General features: G+C 43.1%; 2 protein-coding genes across 2 annotated transcripts; one reads left to right on the top strand and one right to left on the bottom strand.

Annotated features, from left to right (window-relative positions):
• Positions 1-234: 234 nt before the first annotated feature.
• On the bottom strand, positions 235-8731 carry EXOC8 (exocyst complex component 8). The gene is made up of 2 exons (XM_042469142.1): positions 7083-8731; positions 235-4529 (listed from the first exon to the last, which is right to left on the bottom strand). The coding sequence occupies exons 1-2, from the start codon at positions 8649-8651 to the stop codon at positions 3921-3923; spliced, it is 2178 nt and encodes a 725-aa protein (XP_042325076.1). The 5' UTR covers positions 8652-8731; the 3' UTR covers positions 235-3920.
• Positions 8732-9049: 318 nt separating this feature from the next.
• SPRTN (SprT-like N-terminal domain) lies at positions 9050-15696 on the top strand. The gene is given in 8 exon segments (XM_042469156.1): positions 9050-9471; positions 9918-10017; positions 11841-11969; positions 12819-13077; positions 14895-15130; positions 15132-15179; positions 15181-15300; positions 15302-15696. Coding segments are annotated over 8 exon segments (1473 nt in total). The 5' UTR covers positions 9050-9190; the 3' UTR covers positions 15602-15696.
• The last annotated feature ends 3227 nt before the right edge of the window (positions 15697-18923 follow it).

Raw genomic sequence — 18923 nt, 5'->3', positions numbered from 1 at the left:
TTGTATTGTTTACCTGCAGTGTGCATTATTTAGAGGCATAGGACTTCTGGACCAAGAGATTTCATTTAGCTGTCAGTGAATAGCAACTGGTAGACTTGGCCTTGCGAAGTCATAGACATATTGATGGAGGCTATCTAAGCTAATGGAATCACCACCTAATATAAAAGGAGTGGGGTGGGGAGGCCAAGATACTCTGTTGGAGTGCAAAGGGAAAAAAGCGAAGAGCCTTGGGGATGCAATAAAGACTTGTGTATTTTATTTGGCATAAGATTTCACAGGCCCCAGCCCACTGATAATTACAAATAGAACTTGTTAAATCTTTAGGCCAGGTCAAGCACTGGTATGGTGATAAACTGATGAAACACAGACCTTTATGATAGTAACACTAACAAAAGTCCAAAAATGAAAGAGGCAGTGTTGTAGTTTTCATCAGCACTAGGAGTAGGATTTGTGTTTAAAATACACTGAATTGCAACAGGACTAGCTTATAACAATGCATTGCTGAGAGTCCAAGGGGCATGGCAGATGCTGTCATAGTCTGCTAGTCAAAATTCCTAGGGCTTTCAATCTGCAAGCCTTGGCTCTACTAAACCACTGGTCACAAGACTCATTTTAACTTAATCCAGATCAAAATCCTATTTCAGCCATCATCCTGATGTACGGATCTCCTGCCTCTGGATATGGTAGGCACAAACAGACTGCACAGCCTCCATGCAGGAATGAATCATTCTCAACCTACAGAACCTCAACATTGTTAATTATATTGAAATAGTTATATAGCATCCTAAATTGCTGGTCTCCTGTTCTCAGTAGCATAGCCAGGCTGATAAGGGATAATGGAAGCAGTAGTTCAGCATCTAAAGAGCCATCAGTTGGGGATTCTGCAGGTACCCCACCCTTACTACAGGGGATTTGATTCGTTTAGGCAACTTTAGATGATTCTGTGGTCTTACCAAATATTGTACCAACTGCTGTTAGTTCATATAGAACAAGTGAATGCATACAAACTACCTCCTGGCACATTACAGCAAAGACAGAACCCAAGATCTTGTACAAATCACTGCTTTGGAAACCCCAGCTATGCTCCCCACTTACCAATTCCAATAAAGATGAGACTGTATTTTGTATGAAGCAGTGGAACTGAAGGCTCAAATCATTACATCCAATATCCCAAAAATGGTGCTAGAAACTTTTGGTACCATTTTATTTAGAAAGCCCTGGTGGTGCAGTGCTTAAATGCTGCTACTGCAGCCACAACGTTGTGAGTTCAATCCCACGACTCCAAGGAAGAATCAGCTTTCCATCCTTTCATAGGCCAGTAAAATGAGTATCCAGCATGCTGGGGGCAATTGCCTTACCCACTGTAAACTGCTTAGAGAGTGCTGAGTTTACTAGGAACCAGTATAGAAATGTAAATGCTATTGCTATTAAGTGATAAGTCCCTAATTTGGGAGGGAAAGCTGGGGTGTAAAGAGATGATGATGGTAATGATTTTAATGTTCAGAACCTTTCAGGCTTATCTCTCTTACACTTAAATACATACAAGAAAACTGGCAAGTTTAAGTATATATCACTGCTCTCTTTCATAAAGAATTTGACCTCCATATACTCTTGGATGTGGCATAAACAGAATAATAAATGATTAAAGACCAAGATTATTCAGGGTTGTGCAATACTCATAACTGTTCTATAAACAAAGATAATCAGGGACATCTTCAAACATCTGATCACTAGATGAGATTCTTGTCTTTGAATGAAATGTCAATTTCTTGGATCTGCTAAGATTACAGGATGGAGTGTACTGGCAAGAAGATGGTTGTATTTAAGCGATACAATCACTAGAGACCAAAAAACTGCTTCTGTATTATTCTTTCCTGCTCTAGTCAATAAAGTGATAAATTCTTATCTAATCTCCTTTGGTGTAAATGCATGTGTCACCATGGTACTCTAGAGTGAATACTGTCTACCACATTCTCTAGTCTATACCTTTTTGGAGAGAAAAAAGAAGCTGAAGAAATTTAGCTACACATGAACCATAGTCAGGTAAGTATTCCTGCCATAAGAACTGCTAGCAGCAACAGACAAGAGACTTCCCTCAACTGTTTGAACCAAGCTTTTGTGGGTAAGAAAGAGGTAATGTCTACATCTCTTCTCTCTGGGCAATTATGTTTTATTTCCAATAGTTTTGACAGTGATGCCAGCCCTCCCTACCAAAGGCACAAAATCTCCACTGTGTAGATCTAAAGATCACAATAGTGAATTAGAAGGTTTAATACTTTCATCATACAACCCAGACATTGCATTTCACTTTGCTGAAGACTGACTGTAAGGCTCATTTTATAGCCAGTTGGAATATGTCCTTTTTGTGCTATTAATTCTGGTTGAACAGAGAACACAGGAAATGAGGGGGGTGGGGTGGCTCACCATAGAGATCAGCATTTCCCAAATTGATTTCCAGATATGTTATGTTACAACCCTAATCTTCTACCAGCCAACACGGAGATGATGTGAGTGGCATATCAGCACATCTGGAAGGCATCATGCTGGGGAATGCTACAGTAGACAGCATTAGATTTGGAGAGAATCCCATATGCTCTTGAAAAGAAAAAAACCAGCCTGCACATTTTATACACAATACCACTTGCACAGACCTACAGATGAAATTGCTATCATTAGGCCTCAGCTACAGTCCTTAGAGGTTTTTGCTCCCTCATTTCATGCATGACTCCACCCCAATTTCCACTTGCAATAATCTAAAAGCTTCTTGCTACCTACATATGGTTAGTCCCATTGCACCCTTCAGCACCTGATTGCAAATTGATGATTTGTACCCCATCATGAAATTTCCATAGGTCCCAGTATTAAGGTAATCTGGAAAGTTTCATTTATATTTTCAGCCATAATTCTTCTATGCTACATAAACAGAGAATCAGCTTGGTCATGGTTTATATACCTCTCCTTCAGTTAACAGCACTAGTGACAATCCAGAGATGTATGGCACAAAGAAACACTGTGCGCTATCTGCAGACATGTATGTATAGGTACAAGGGAATTGCAGTACTTTCTCTGCAGTTTCCAACACATCTAATTAAAAATGTAGAGTGATTTTTAAAAGTTAAATAAACAGATTTGGTGCTTGGATTGCAAAAACACTAGCAAAACTGCAGGAAAATCCAACCATTTGCTTGTTTTCTTTGTGCACATAGCTCCTTGGGATGTCTCTTTGGCACTAGCACTTTACTTATTCCTTTATCATCTGCTACAAATCAACCAGACACATATTTGACCTCTTTACAATTACTGTAATATTTACTGCTGCCAAGTTTCATGATGTACACTGGAAATGAACTTCAAAAGACTTTGAATTCTACTGTCATGTCAAGTTTTCGGTTTCATAGGAATTTTAAGCTAAATCTTTTTGAAATAAAGTATGCACTAAATTTTTTACCATTTTTTTCTCAAATTCTCTAAGAGGGAATTATGTATGTATGTATTTTGTTTCCCAAATAGGTTATTTTTCTTCTTCTGAAACCCAATATAATAAAATTGCTAGGTGTATCCTATATCAGTTATGCTCCTACAAAACAAATGAATATTCATTAGCAATTATTTTTTATCATATTCTAATTAGTATAATTATATCTATATTAACTTGTTAGGTTCTGGACCAAAACATTTTATGTCACCAGGTAATCTCCTTTACCTAAAATGCCACAACCAGACCTTTGGAGGGAATGTGGCTTTCCAACTACAGTATTTACTTTAAGTTTTCCATTTTCTTTCCTTTCCATTTTATTTGCAATACATTACCCACTAAAGGGAGCCTTCTTAGATTTGGCTACTGTTAGGGGATTGAAAAAAAGGTTATGTGTATACATGTATATACAAAATTTATATGAAAAGGATTGAGGCATTACATTTCACACCACAGAGGTAGTACTTTCAGGATTAACACGCATCAGTCTTGAAGCATTCCTGAGATCCTGTAACTGCTTAGCTGGCTTCCCAACTCCTTCCTCAAACCGCTTCTCCACCACTGGAAGAACAGTTTCGTAGAGGAACGATGCATTCTGCCTAATGAATGTCTTCCTCTCAGGGTCCTGTTCGCAGCGTAAACTGTAATCAACATGTTGGACAGCCACAAGGATGACCTCCAGCAGACTTTCCAGCAGAACCATGTGCAGCTCTGGGAAGTACAGTTTGAGGGCTTCCTCCAAGAAAGCCATTGTCTGTTTTGTGAAAGCCACAACTGTGTAACTTAGGTTCACCCAGCAGTCGTCACCAGTGTATTGGTCAAAACTGGTGATACCACAGCTCCTCATTTCTTCTCTAAGCTTTCCTAAAGCTTCTGGTGTCATTAGGTTCATTCTCCTCCACATCTCTTCAGAGTTGCGATGCTTTGTGGCCTCAATGATGATGTCTTTGTAGCTCTGCAAAGCGCCTTTGATATCCTTCACTAACAGGGCATGAATGATGAAAGTCAGGTCCAACCCAATCTCACTGAGCTGCTTGCAGTGTTCCTTCGCCACCTTCAAAAACAAGTCACATTACTAGTTTTTCTACACATTCACTGATCACACAACAAATACCAAAACATTCCAAGGTACTGTATATAGTTATTTCAATACAAAGGGTACGAAAACATAATGAATATCAAAGCAGACTTTTAAAAGAAACTAGTTTGTTAGTGCTTCTTTATAAATACTCACTGCAAACATTCAAGAACTTATGAAGGTCTACAACAAACTTTAATTGTGTCTAATTCTTTTGAAAAGAACAGATAATTGTGGAAATGTCTATCAATATTAGGAATTGCTAACGCTTCATGGTTGTTTAGGGAATAATATCTACTTTTGAGGATTTTTTAAATTTAATTTTCAAAATATAATATAACAATCTCTATTGCAAAAATCCATTCTATATTACACACATACAATTACATCCATACCTAACACACCCACCTCACCCTCTTCCCTTCCCTTTTCTTCCTCTTCTCTATTTCTTTTAATAATCCTTTCTATCTTCCCTACTCCCTCAAATATCTTTTCTAAGTTCCTTTCCCTTCCATCTCTTCCCTACCTTCTCTTCTGACCCTCTCTACTCATCTTACATATTATTTGCTACTCTGCCCTTCTTCTTCACACCATCCTCATCCCCTAACCCCTTTCACCTCTAAAACCCTCCACACATAGTCTAACCATCTTTTTTATTCATTCCACCTTCTCTACCTATATGACTCTTGAAAATTACCATTCTCTCTATTTTATATTCACCTATACTAAGTTATTCATTTGTGATTTCCTTCTTCCCCATATTTAAGTAATTCAACCTGTATCACTTTTGTCCAACCTTATTAACCTTTGTTATCTGTACTCTTACTATTTGTACTCTGCTGTTCTAAACTCTGTTTTTCTTCTACCTCTAGATATTTGTCCTTACTACCTTTACTAAGTTCTCTTTGTTAATATATTTTCCTTTACATTATTTAGTTATTCTTACTTTCTTATTTTCTATTATAACAATATTATATTCTTCCATTGTTCCTTCATATATTCTACCACTAAAAACCAATCTTTATCCATTTCATTTGTTGGTCTATTTCTTAATAATTGCATTAGTTTATCCATTTCTACAGTTTCAACCAATTTAAACACCCAATCTTCCCTACTCAGAATATCCTTAATTTTCTACTTTTGCGCTAATAAAATTCTAGCCATTGATGTCATGTAAAATAATATTCTTCCATATTTTATTTTACATGAGCCCTGCATTTTGTCACATGTTAATGCCTGAAATATGCAGTAATTGTCCCTAGCAAAGCATCCAAATGGAAAACTTCCTCTGTCATTAGAAGGGGGGAAAGGAAGCAAAATATGTAGCATCTGGTCTCATTTAGCATTAAAGAACTATGCAGGTCTTCAACAAACTTTAGTTGTATCTAATTCTCTTGAAAAGAAGAGAACAAGACAGCTATGACTAAATGTATTTAAAAGCAATAGGTCTTAGGTCAGTTCCAACTAAGTTTCTGCATCAATCTCAAAAGGACATAGTCATAATTAATTCTGAGTCATATCAGAGCCATAAATCTTTATGCTTGTTTGAAAATAAAAACTTGCCAGGACGGTAAACAGCATGACTTTACATTTATCCCCATCTCTGCCACCATTCTAGCCACTTGAAAAAGACATGTGTATAACCCACTGCAAAGTGCAGAAAATGGAAGGAGAAAGGGTGGGGTTGAAACGCAATTCCATCCAACCCATCTTTCCCAGATGCAGCTATCAATTGCTCAAAACCTCTCATCATCACTGCAGATTGCTCTGATAGCACTACAGTTCCTGGCAAGTTTAGTCTCTATCATCACTGCTACTTGTGCACAGTAAACATAGGTACTAAATTCTTTTCCTATAATTCATTTCTCAGAACATACTGGTTTTTCTTGGCAGTCAAAGCAAGGAGCAACATCAGGAAGTGTGACAATCACACCCTCCCTCCTGTGTAGGAACAGTGCATTTTCTAGATAAAGCCAAGGGGCAGAGAGAGCTTGCATAACTGGTCCTCCCTATTCTACTTAGTGGTAAGAGGGCAGGGTTTGTAAATGCTAGAACAGCAAGAAAGACAGGAGTTACCCTCTCTTGGAATATAGCAATAAGCCTATAAACAATACAAAAGTGCCAGTATGTCTGAGTAGGACTTGAGCGACGGTGCAAATGAAGCATATGCAGCCACACACCCCATAAATAACTGTTTATACACAGAATATCCTGTCTCAGAACAGGAGGCTGGGCTAGATGACTCAACAGTTTCCTTCCATGTTGCTTCTATATTCAGTTATGCTATCTGGAAAACTAAAAAACTAAGGGCTGTGGCTATCTACAGCAGTGGTCCCCAAACTGTTCTCTTTAAAGGGTTTTGGACTTCAGCTCTCAGAATCCCAGACTACTGGCCAACATGGCTGAGGCTTCTGGAAAATGAAGTCCAAAATCTCTTAAAGGGCACAGTTTGGGGACCACTGATCTTTAATTATATGTAACTAAGCACAGCACACAGCTCCTCCTCCTCCCTTGACTTTGGGCCCTTACCTTTACACACTCAGCAGCAGTAGATAAGCTCTCCTTACTGTCAAACACCTGCTTGCTGAATGCATCCACAAACATCCTCATAGCGGATCGGGCCCACACAACAAAAGCCGAATAGCAGCCGCTGTTGCCAGCAAAGTCCGTCTCAAACTCCTTCGCAGTCTCTAGCAAACTGGTGAAGAAGACATGGCAGAGCTTGTGAATGTACAGCAGAGTGGCACCTTCAATGCGCAACTGCCGGATGGCCGTGTGAACAGCAGCTTCCCTGTTCCGCAGGAAAAGTTCACACGCCTTGGTCGACTGGCCCAACCGGATGAGCTGAGAAACGGCGCGGCGGGTCGCCCTGGGCCCACCTCGCAGCGACCGATCTGGAGAGAGCTCAAACACAAGCACATCCGTGAGCTGCCTGACTCTTTCGTCCACTTTTGCTCGTAACTCCCTGACTGGCTGGGTCACAGGCTTGTCCCCTAGATACTCATTCAGCTTATCCAGCAAGTCGACCGCCCCTTCAAAGTCTCTCTGGGCGATGCAGACATCCAGGTCTTCTGGCAACTCCTGGATCCACTCCAGGGAGAGATCTACCGCTTCTTCTTCCTCTTCGGGTGTCCCCCTTTCCTCCTCCTCATCCTCCTCAAAAGGGTTGGTGGTCTCTGGGGGGGTCTGCGGAGGGGCCCTTGCCGGGATTTCTTGTTCCAGCCTCCGCTTCTCGCTCAGGACGCGGCTCCTCTTGGTCTCCTCCAGCACTTCCAGCCACTCTTTCTTGATCTTGGCATTCTCAGCTTGGAAGATGCGGCTCTCTGGGAACATGAGGAGCTTGAACATGTCCTTCATGGGTGGGTTGTCCTTGACGTTGACGACGGCCAGCCCGTCCAGAGGGTAGAGGGCGTCGTAGCGGTAGGTGCCCCGCCGGTTGGGCAGCCAGGCGGCTACCAGCAGGCAGTCGTTCATGAGGAAGGCGTGCACCTTCTGGACCTGGACCATGTGGTCGGCGTCGTACTCCACCAGGTCCCCATTGTAGACCAGGTACTTGCCGGGGCTCTCTGGGAGCAGGTCGCGGCAGCCCTCCACCTTCTCCAGCAGAGTGGTCAGGGTCCGGCGGCGTCCCTCCTCGCTGGCGGAGGCCTCCTTGGCCGAGAGGGGCAGGAAGGGGTTGGCATGGGGGTCCGAGGAAGCCCCCGCGGCCGCGGCGGCTCTGCGTGCGCTGGCCATGGCGGGGTCGTCGCGCTCGGCCTGGAGGAGCAGGGCCTGGGTGACGGCCTCCAGGATGCCCTTCTGCTCGGTGAGGATGTGGCTGAGCTGGTACATCTCGCTCTCCAGGTAGCTGATCTCGCGCGCCGTCTCGATGAACTGCCGGTAGTTCTGGTAGACGTTGCGCTTCAGGCTCTGCGCCGTCTCCTCGCTCAGGGCCTGGATGCGCTGGCGGTGCTCCTGCAGGTCCCGGTCACCATCCGACTGCTGAGAGAGCTGCTTCACGTACTCCTCGGCCGCGTAGCTCCCGGACTCCAGCTGCCGCCTCAGCCGGCTCACTCCTCCGCCTGACCCCGCGCCCACCTCGCCCACAGACATCGCCATGGCCCAGACGGAGAAGCAGCCGCACGGCACGCACCCACCGCCGCCACACAGGAAGACGCGGAAGGGACGTCACTGCGCCCGCGCCGGAAGCGGTCACTGCGCTTGCGCCGGAAGTGTCGTAGCCCCGCCCGGCGCATGCGTCTTTCAAAGGATGGAGGCGCGTCAGGCGAGGGACTTTTCCTGCTACAAAAGAGGGAGATGATAAACCCCGCGTAGTGATTGGTTAGTTGACTGATTGACTCGGGGGCCGGATCAGCCAAAGGCCAACCTCCACAGAGGAAGAGCATGCAAAACAGGCGTGAAACGTCATGGCGCTGGGGGAAGCGCGTGACGTCATCGCGTCATAGCCACCGCCCAGCGCATGCGCCTTACGAAAGCCGTGAACCGTTGACGTAAGAGGCACGGGGGGAAAAGGAAGAGAGAGCGGGAGCATTGAAGGCTGTGCGGCGGCGGCGGTAGCGGAGGGGAGGTGGGCGCATACATACACACACTTTCCATCTGCGCGTGCGCGGGAATTCGAACGCCGCGCGCGAGACCGGATGGAGAGCGACTTCTTGCTGGCGCTGCGGCTGCAGGAGGAGTGGGAGGCCGAGGCCCTGGAGGAAGGCGCTTACGCGGGGGAGAGGGCTTCCTCCTCCTCGGCCGCCACCGCCGCCGCCGCCAAGGCTTTTCCCTCGCGGCCGCTGTCGGTGGTGGACGAATCCTGGGAGCTGCTGGACCCCAACCCGGACGCCAGGGGCCTCTTCATGCACTTCAACGAGACCCTCTTCGAGGGCCAGCTGGCGGCCGTGGAAGTGAAGTGGAGCCCCCGCATGACGCTGTACGGAGGGGACCCTGAGGGAGGGAAGCCTCCACCAGCCCCAGCAGGCCACTGGGGAGCCAGGGGGGTTAAAGTGGAAGCATGCTGCTGTTGTGATTGGTTCACGTGGGATGTATAACTATTAGTAGTAGCAGCAGCGTTGTGGGTTTCTTTTCCTTAGAGAGACCCAGGAGCCATGTTTGCAAAGGACTGGAGAAATAGCCCGCTCTGGCCCCCTTTAACCGCCCTGGCTCAAGGCTGTGGAATTCTGGGAGCCGCTCTGTGAGGCTTTGGGGCTGCAGGAGGGGTATGAATAGATACCATGTCGCGCATGCAGAGAGGCCGAGTGGTTGTGGGAAACTACCTTGCCTAAGAACTATAGAAGCCTATAGGGAAACATAGAAGTGTGACGCTAACTTGAAGTGTAGGAAACAGGCGTTCATGGCTGGCGCTTCGTTGCCTTCCAGGTGTGCAGGGATGTGCTGCTACGAAGGCCGTGGGGGGATGTGCTCCATCCGACTCAGCGAACCCCTTCTGAAACTGAGGCCAAGGAAGGACCTTGTGGAGGTATTGCAGGGCCAGACGAGGACATTTCTCAGCCCTTCAAAGGTGTCAAGTAGTTTCCCGCTTCCTTGCGTGAACATCACTTTTGGTGTCCTGTTCAACTTGAGCTGGGTTGCCCTCAGGGCAGGAACAGACCATGCCTCTTTGGGGCTGGTCACCTGCATTGACGTTTAGCCTTGTGAAGCCACAGGGCTTCTGTAGGGGTTTTGATACAAGGAAAGGAAAACAAGGTAAGTGGGTACAGTCAGCCCTCCTTATCCAGAGATTCAAGTACCCACGGCTTGAAAAGATCTTAAAATATATATACATTCTAAAAAGCAAACCTTGATTTTTCCTTTGTAAACAAGGGACACTATTTTACTATCTGTTATATTTAATGGAACTTGAACATCCACGAACTTTGGTATCCATGGGGGGGGGGGGTCCTGGACCAAACCCTAGTGAATACTAAAGGCTCATTGATCTCGCTGCAAAAGTTGCCTTCTGTTACAACTACTGCTGCAAAGGTAGAGGAAGTAGGAACCTTTTTGCAAGCAGCGAGGAGCCTTTTTGACTTGGTGTCCTCTTCCTGGCTTGTAGAACGTTGCACTTTCCCCACATCTTTCTTCACCATTGCTTTTTTGTGTAATGTGAAATGACCATACGCAGTAGTGTCTTTCTTCCAAGAGAACAGACACCTCTGAACGTTCACATTTCCTCTCCTCCATGCTGCATACATTGCTCCTGACGGATGGAGACCCTCAGGATTTAGGTGGTGTTTGAGAAATGTGCAGAAAATGGACAGTGTATCAGCATACATACATTTCTGTAACATTCAGTTTAGCCCGGTAGTGGGAAAACAACGCATTGACACATGTAGAGTCAAAACAGGTGAACAATTGTGGCAGGTGTCCGTTCCCCCGCCCCTGGCAGGGAGTGTGACTGCATTTCACAGAAGAGACCATAAGCGTCATCCAGTCTAACCTTCCGCCACACAGGAATGAATTTGGCAGAAAAGTCTATTCTGCATTTTATTTCTGTTTTTTCTTGCTAATATTTGTCAGTTACAATGTGTTTTTGGTGTTGGGGTATTTTGTGGGTAATTTTTTAATCCCCCCTTTTTTAAAATAGTGGGATCTGAGAATATGAGCAGCTGTCAAACAGGGTGAGATGCATGTAGCCCATTGGATGCACTTTCCCTGTATTTAATTTCAAAGAAATGTTTCACAGATCTCCTATCCTTGAAACACTTGCGAAGAAGGTGATACTACAAAATGAAATATGAATAGTTGGGGGGGGGACTTTATTCTCTTTTGAGGTAATTTATTACATTTAGAATCAACAAAAATATCTGAGATCAAGAAACATCTTCCCTCATGTTTTAGCTTCAAAAAAATCATAGAATCACATTTCTAATCTATCTGGAAACAATTACAGCAACAAAACCCACTGGCCGGAAAAGTCTGAAGAGAGAATCTCTCTATTGTACTGTGTCAAGACAGTCATCCCTGTCACAGATGTGTTCAATCTTGGATGCCCTGTTTTTGGACTTGGGTGAGACAAAAGATCAAATCTGATTTCTTATAAAGTTGAGAGTGAATTTTGAGCACAGACATTCCTCCTTCATTCCTTCCCCTTGTATGTCAGCTTTAGCATGTTGATCTTGGTTAAAGATCAGAGTTATCGTAACTGAACAATCCCAAAGAATGGGGAAAATGGAAGGAAAAGTTTTAAATGTTTAGTTTATACTGGTTCCAACTATCTCTTGTAAGTCAGCTAATTGTAAGTAATCATTTCTGACTGATTAAGAAATAAAATCTTCAACTAATTTGTTATTTGAATTTCAGACTCTTTTACATGAAATGATCCATGCCCTGTTGTTCGTCACTAATAATGACAGAGATCGCGATTCCCATGGCCCAGAATTCTGCAAACACATGCATCGGATAAACAGCTTAACTGGCGCCAATATTACGGTAAACTTTTTCTGTGTGGCATTGCAATTTGTACACTTCTCAATGCTTGAAGTGCAATAGATTAGGCTATATGACATAATGGGAAATTACAGGCTAGTAGTGATAGCGTATTTTAGCAGAGTGGTGTAAGGAATATGTGGATGTATATACAACATTTTAAAAAGCTTGTGGATAACGAATGTGATTCAGTATTATTATTCTTAAAGGTCCTCCAGTTTATACTGCGGCTTTTAACATTGTGACCAGACAAAAGACAGACATTTTAGATTACTTCTCTTAAGAAGCGATGAATTTGATGCAGCTTTTACCACTTGTGAAATCATGATGCTTAGAACACAAGAAAAGCCCTACTTGATCAGGCCAAAGACCTCTCTAGTCCAGAATTCTGTTTACATAGTGGCCAACTAATAGCCCATTAGAAGCTGCCAGCACAGTTCTTCATAAGCTCCCCATGAAGACTGTATGCATGATCCACTACATTACAGCACCAGGGGTTATGGGTCAGTCTGGTGTATTTTGTTAACTTGTGGCCTAAACAGACAGGACAAAAGAAAGATCTAACAAAAGGGCCCGTACAGACAGGCCAAAATAAAGTGGCTTGGGGTCACTTTGGAGGTATGCTGTTTAAATGCTGCATGCGTACTAAGAGGCCGGAAGCCACGCCTAAGCCACACTCCAGTCCTAAGGACTAGAGCACAGCTTTGGCACAGCTTTTGGCTTCTTAAAATGTGTGAGTGTCATTTAAACAGCATACCTCCAAAGTGACCCAAAGCAGCTTTATTTTGGCCTGTTTGTTTGGGCCCTAAGGTTTTTGCCAAGTTCTACAGTAGATGTTTATTTTCATCTTAGATCTATCATGATTTTCATGATGAAGTGGATTCCTATCGCCAGCACTGGTGGCGCTGCAATGGCCCTTGTCAAAATAGAAAGCCGTATTTTGGCTATGTGAAGCGTGCAATGAATAGGGCACCATCTGCAAATGACTTCTGGTGGTCTGAGCACCAAAATACTTGTGGAGGTACATTCACCAAAATCAAAGAGCCAGAGAACTACTCAAGGAAAGGCAAACAGAAGAACAATCAAGCAGAAGTTCCAGCTAACGACAAAGGTATTTCAGTCCTTTTTCATTCTTTATCAGTGAAATGGCTTTTCTGGAAAATTTGAATTGAACAGTTTGTCAGGTCCCTAAATAAAGTGTGGCCCAGTGTAGCATGTTTATGTGATTTGTATTTGCTAACCAAACTTCTTAATATTCCAACAGCCTGTAAGCATTTGAATGAAAATATCAGAGTTGGAAAAAAGCAAATATTATATTCAAATAAATTCAATGTTTTATGTGGTGGGTTTTTTTGTATTTCTGTTTTTACAACAATATGTACTTCGCTTACATTGTTTAAAGTTAAGGAACATAGCACTAAAATCAACATACTGACTTTAGCATACCCAACAAAATCTGCATGACAGTGCTGTGGTTGTCCATGCACCTGCTTTCAACAGTTTTTCTTTACTCTCATCTGTTGATGCTATTGGAGCACTTTCTGTTTCTCTGTCACTGTCTGTACAGTCACTGGTGTTACTTGTATTTCAGATTGCACCAAATGTATTTTAGAACTACCTGAATTACATTTTTCAAACTCTCTTGGTATCCATTTGTTGTTAGTAAAGTTGTGATATTTTTTTTTTTTAGAAACACATTGTTTCAACAGTAAAATTAAACACTGAGAAATTCCCCATCACTGTTCTTCAGAGAGTATGGGATATGTAACCAGTTCCATAACGGAAAATAAACTAAAATTGTTAACTATAATCAAAATCCAGTTTCACACTAGATCTACAGTGCCAGTGCAGTTGAACATCTTCCCCGGCTGTATCTTTGGAACCATCCTAAAAAAAACTATGCTGAGGTTTTCCTCACAATTTAGAGTAGGTTTTGGGGTGCATGGGAGCTACAGGTAGAAGATGATATTTCACAGTTCTGTCAGCAGATGTACAACATTAAAGATTTTTCTCAGCATTAACCATTATTCTGATAATACTGCTGAATGTTATATCACTCACATTTGTGTATGCACACAACACATATGTGTTTCAAATACAGGTAGTTATTATAAAAGGAAAGGCCAGTTAATAGTTTTGTACGTATGACTGACTTCTATTTCAGTGGAGCTAACAAAATGTCTCCAAACAAAATTCTTTCCTGTTCATTTGAAGCTGTTTGGGTAGAGCATGATGCTATGGAGTAAGACACTGATGGGAAAGCCTCCTTGTTTAGCCTTTCTTCCCCTCATGGTACTTCAGAGCTAACTCAGGATGTCGGAACTGGAATACTACTGAAGTCCTGACCAAATCAATATGGTATCAAATGCTATGCCAACACAAGCCTCAGTACAAAGGTTGCTTTGTTGATATGTCAAGAAAGGATCTGTCAGTTGAGGATCTGCCTGTTTTATTAATTTAATCCATTCTACTGCAGTATATTTACTGCAGTGTCATAATTTTTCTTAAAAAAACTAACAGAAATGTAATTAGATTTCTTGCATTTTTTTATAATTTTGATGTCACAAAATTTCCATTGAACACAATTCTTACCATTAACAGTATTCATTATGTGGCTGGTGAACTATCTAGTTTAATTGACATCCACCACCTGTGCATTTCACCATTGTCTAAATCCAAGAGCCTGCAGGATATGTTGAGAATTTCCAAACTGAATACCTCTGGTTGTAACGTTCCAGAAGCTGTTTGTTTTTACCTACCTGTAACAGTTACTAGTCAATGCTGTGTTGCAGCTAAGGGGTGTGTCTTGTTAAACCTAAATGTGTGAAACTGACTAGCATGATAGTTAACTTTCCCTGCAAGGCACTTGTTTGTAATAGCTAACTAAACTATTTGAATGTAAAGTAATTGTTTCTTCTGTTTTCACAGAAAGAGCTCATGCAAACAATATACAAAGCATAATTCCTTTTAGTGGAAAAGGATATGTCCTTGGTGGGAACACAAATGTGTCATCATCAGAGAGAACCACAAGTCCTAGCAACCACAAGAGGTCACAGCATCATTCACCATCTGGTTTGACTAGACTGAATCCCAAAAATGAACAAAATGTTTCCTTTACAAATGTCTCCTCTTCATTTTCATTTGTTGAGGATAAAAAAAACCTGTGCTTCTAGCTGCATGCTCTCTAAAGTTTCAGTTGCTAACAAAAAAAGTTTACAGCAATGTTAATGGTTCACCAATTAAAAATTTTTTGTTTACTGGAAGAAGTTCTCATTCAAGCTCCACAAATGCTGCATCAGATTTACTGCCAAAGGAAACACCAGAAAAAACGCTTTTTTGAACCAGCTACATCAACTCCTAAATCCCACATTGCAACGTATGGAAATTATGACACACAAAATAGTGGAGCACCCAAACGGGCAAGGATGGAAGACACAACTGCCTTTGAAAACTATTTTTCAAAGAAAAAGGATCCAGAATGGACTAGTCCTTCAGTGAAAAGCAAGTCTGAACCAGTAATCGTGGAAAGTCTGACGACTTCTGTCAGTGATGAAAAGAGAATGGTTTGCTGCCCTGTCTGCCAGTGTGAGGTTTTGGAAGCAAAAATTAATGAACACTTAGATTCATGCCTTTGAGATTTCAGATCTTATATACCAAAACACTAATCATAGCAATGCTGGTTTCCTCTATCTGAGTGTCTCTTGGAACCAATAAAGTTCATTATAATAAATTGCATTCTCACAAGATGTTTTTGCAGAACTTTAAAATATTGGGACAAACATGTAAGTGAATTAAGCCACTAACCCTAAAACTGTTCATTGCCCCATTTAACTGTCTTGAGAAGTTGTCAGCATGATTCTTTCCAGTTAAATATCTTGCACTGTATCCTTTATAGAATCATAGAATTCAGAGACCCACCAGGGCCATCCAGCCCAACCCCCTGCCGTTAAGGAACACACAAAGCGCTTCCGACCGATGGCCATCTAGCCTCTGTTTAAAAACCTCCAAAGGAGACTCCACCACACTCCAACTGCCAAACAACTCTTCAGGAAGTTCTTAATGTTTAGGCAGAATCAGGAAGATCTTAATGTTTAGGCAGAATCTCTTTTTTTGTCATTTGAGTCCATTACTCCATGTTCTTTACAACAGCAATCAAACTTCTTCCTCAATATGATATCCCTTCAAATATTTAAACATGACATGTCTCCTCTTAACCTTCTCTTCTCCAGGCAAAACATATCCATCTACCTAAGCTGCTCCTCATAGGGCATAGCTTCCATACCTTTCACTATTTTGGTCACCCTCTGGACATGCCGCAGTTTGTCAATATCCTTTCATGGGCTTACCTTTATTGTACCTGTACTAATACACTAGGTACTACTCTGATCAAAATTAGAGTTAAGACCTCTTTGAGATGGAACAACTTAGAGGAGTTATGATAGATCAGTCTAATTTTTCATGAGAATCAGATCTAGATCTGATAAGCCTTCCACTTAAGTTACTTAGAGCAGTTTCCTATTCTAAAATATCCTTTTCCAGTTCCATTTTTGTTCGGAAGACGACCTGCTCTCTCGATCCCTGTCCCTCGTGGCTAGCGGCCCAGGGGGGACCGGCGGTAACTTTATTGTTACGCCGGATCATCAATACATCCTTGAGGGAAGGGCAATTTCCATCAGAATTAAAATTGGCCATTGTAAAACCTATATTAAAAAAGCCCTCCCTCGACCCCCTGGTACATAATAATTATCGGCCAGTCTCGCTGCTGCCATTTTTGGGGAAGGTGATCGAGAGGGCGGTTGCGATCCAGCTTCAGGCGGTCTTGGATGAAACGGATTATCTGGACCCATTTCAAACTGGCTTCCGGGCAGGTTACGGGGTTGAGACGGCCATGGTCGCCTTGGTCGATGATCTCCGTCTGGGCATTGACGGGGGAATCGTGTCCCTGTTGGTGCTCTTGGACATCTCAGCGGCTTTTGATACCATAGACCATGGTATCCTTCTGGGGCGCCTGGCAGAGGTGGGAATTGGGGACACTGTGCTCCAGTGGTTCCGGTCCTACCTCTCCGGGAGGTCCCAGATGGTGCAGCTGGGAGACGTGTGCTCCGATGAGAGGGCCCTCAAAACCGGGGTCCCTCAAGGAGCCATTCTGTCTCCCATGCTATTTAACATTTACATGAAACCGCTGGGAGAGATCATCCGGAGACATGGGGCGCGGGGTTACCAGTACGCTGATGACACCCAAATAATTTTCTCTATGTCTCCGACTGATGCAGTGACTGAGGATGGCGTCTCTCCTCTCGTGGCATGTCTGGAGTCAGTAATGGGCTGGATGAGGGAAAACCGACTCAAATTGAATCCAGAGAAAACGGAGGTACTTGTGATAGGTTCCCCTGGTCCAGGAATGGCGGTAGTTCCACCTGTCCTGAACGGGGTCACGCTCCCTGTGAAGGACTCTGTGCGCAGTCTGGGGGTGCTTCTTGACTCGTCGCTTCACCTGACTGCTCAGGTGAATGCGACGGTCAAGAGCGCCTGTTATCAGCTTCGGCTTATTCGCCAGCTGCGCCATACCTGGCCCAGAGGGACCTTGAAACGGTAGTACACGCTCTGGTAACCTCGAGATTGGATTTCTGCAACGCACTCTACATGGGGCAACCCTTATACCAAACCCGGAAGCTGCAAATGGTACAGAATATGGCAGCCAGGCTGGTCACTGGAACTTCCAGGGCCAGCCATATTACACCGGTGCTTAAAGATCTGCACTGGCTGCCTATTCGCTTCCGGGCACAATATAAGGTGTTGGTAATGACCTATAAAGCCCTAAATGGCTTGAGCCCAGGATACCTGAAGGACCGCCTCTCCCTGTATATTCCGTCCCGCACCCTCAGAACATCTGGGCAGCAACTCCTTAGGGTGCCAGGGGCTAGGCTGTCCTCCACTACGAGGAGGACATTCTCCATCGCCGCCCCGCCCCTTTGGAACACGCTGCCCACAGAGCTCTGCTCGATTACCTCCCTGGCCCAATTTAGAAAGGATTTGAAAACCTTTCTCTTCCATCGTGCATTCCCCGATTAAAAGTCCAGTGGGCCTCCCTTCCTCTCCTGTGGCAAGAGGATGGGCAAACGGGGGTTTTATATTGTTGTTGGTTTACTGTATTTGTATTGTATTGTATTTTAATGTATTGATATATTTTGTATTTTATCTTGTTGTAAACCGCCCTGATCAATGGAAGGGCGGTATATAAATAAAACTTTTAATTATTTATTATTATTATTAAATCTTGAACAGGACAACAGTCCAGGCACTGACCTCAACTTCAAAGTGATCTCTAACTTTGTAGAGTTCATGAAGAATAGTGTTGCGTCTATGTTGAAAATGATTGCTTGCTACAGAATAGTATGTCCCATTTCTGCTTCGAAGCTGATACAATTTGGTCATACATCCAAAACCTTTCCTGTTAAATCATAAGTTATCAGCTATTTGGCATTACATTCTCATTAGCCAGACTTTTTTCAGCTGTTAAAGGCATATGCACATGTGGTAAGCCATATCCCTTACTGGTAAAGTGTTCATAAATTATGCCCAGTGTTACACTTCTTTCTTCTGAAATGTAAGTTAGTATCTGAGCACTATTAAGCATTTGATAATTTGTAGATCTTAGCATGTAATGACTTTTCTGAAATGATCTGAAGTGCTGAGAGGTATATTTCACAAACAAATTCAAAATTTTCAAAATAATTCTACGTGTTCTGAATGTCCTGGAACAGTTGATACAATTTCAATTAATTTCATATTGTGTGCATATTTTTCTGTTCTGTTTCAATAAATTTCAGTACTATCTCATACTTAGGAGGATTCTGGAAATACACTCAACTGCGAATAAGTAGCCTTGCACTTTGTCTTGAGTAGTAAAGTTAGAAGGGAAATCTAATATCAGGGATTCTTGTGGCTAAGCATCTG

Source organism: Sceloporus undulatus, chromosome 1, assembly GCF_019175285.1.
Source record: "Sceloporus undulatus isolate JIND9_A2432 ecotype Alabama chromosome 1, SceUnd_v1.1, whole genome shotgun sequence".
Lineage (NCBI taxonomy): Eukaryota > Metazoa > Chordata > Lepidosauria > Squamata > Phrynosomatidae > Sceloporus > Sceloporus undulatus.
Note: the sequence above shows the minus strand (reverse complement) of the source record. Positions and strands in the feature narration are given on the sequence as shown.

Coding starts and splice junctions, on each gene's coding strand:
- EXOC8 (XM_042469142.1), bottom strand. CDS start 8,651: ATGGCGATGTCTGTGGGCGAGGTGGGCGCGGGGTCAGGCGGAGGAGTG. Junction 4,530..7,082: donor CTGCTGCTGAGTGTGTAAAG/GTAAGGGCCCAA, acceptor TTGTTTTTGAAG/GTGGCGAAGGAACACTGCAA.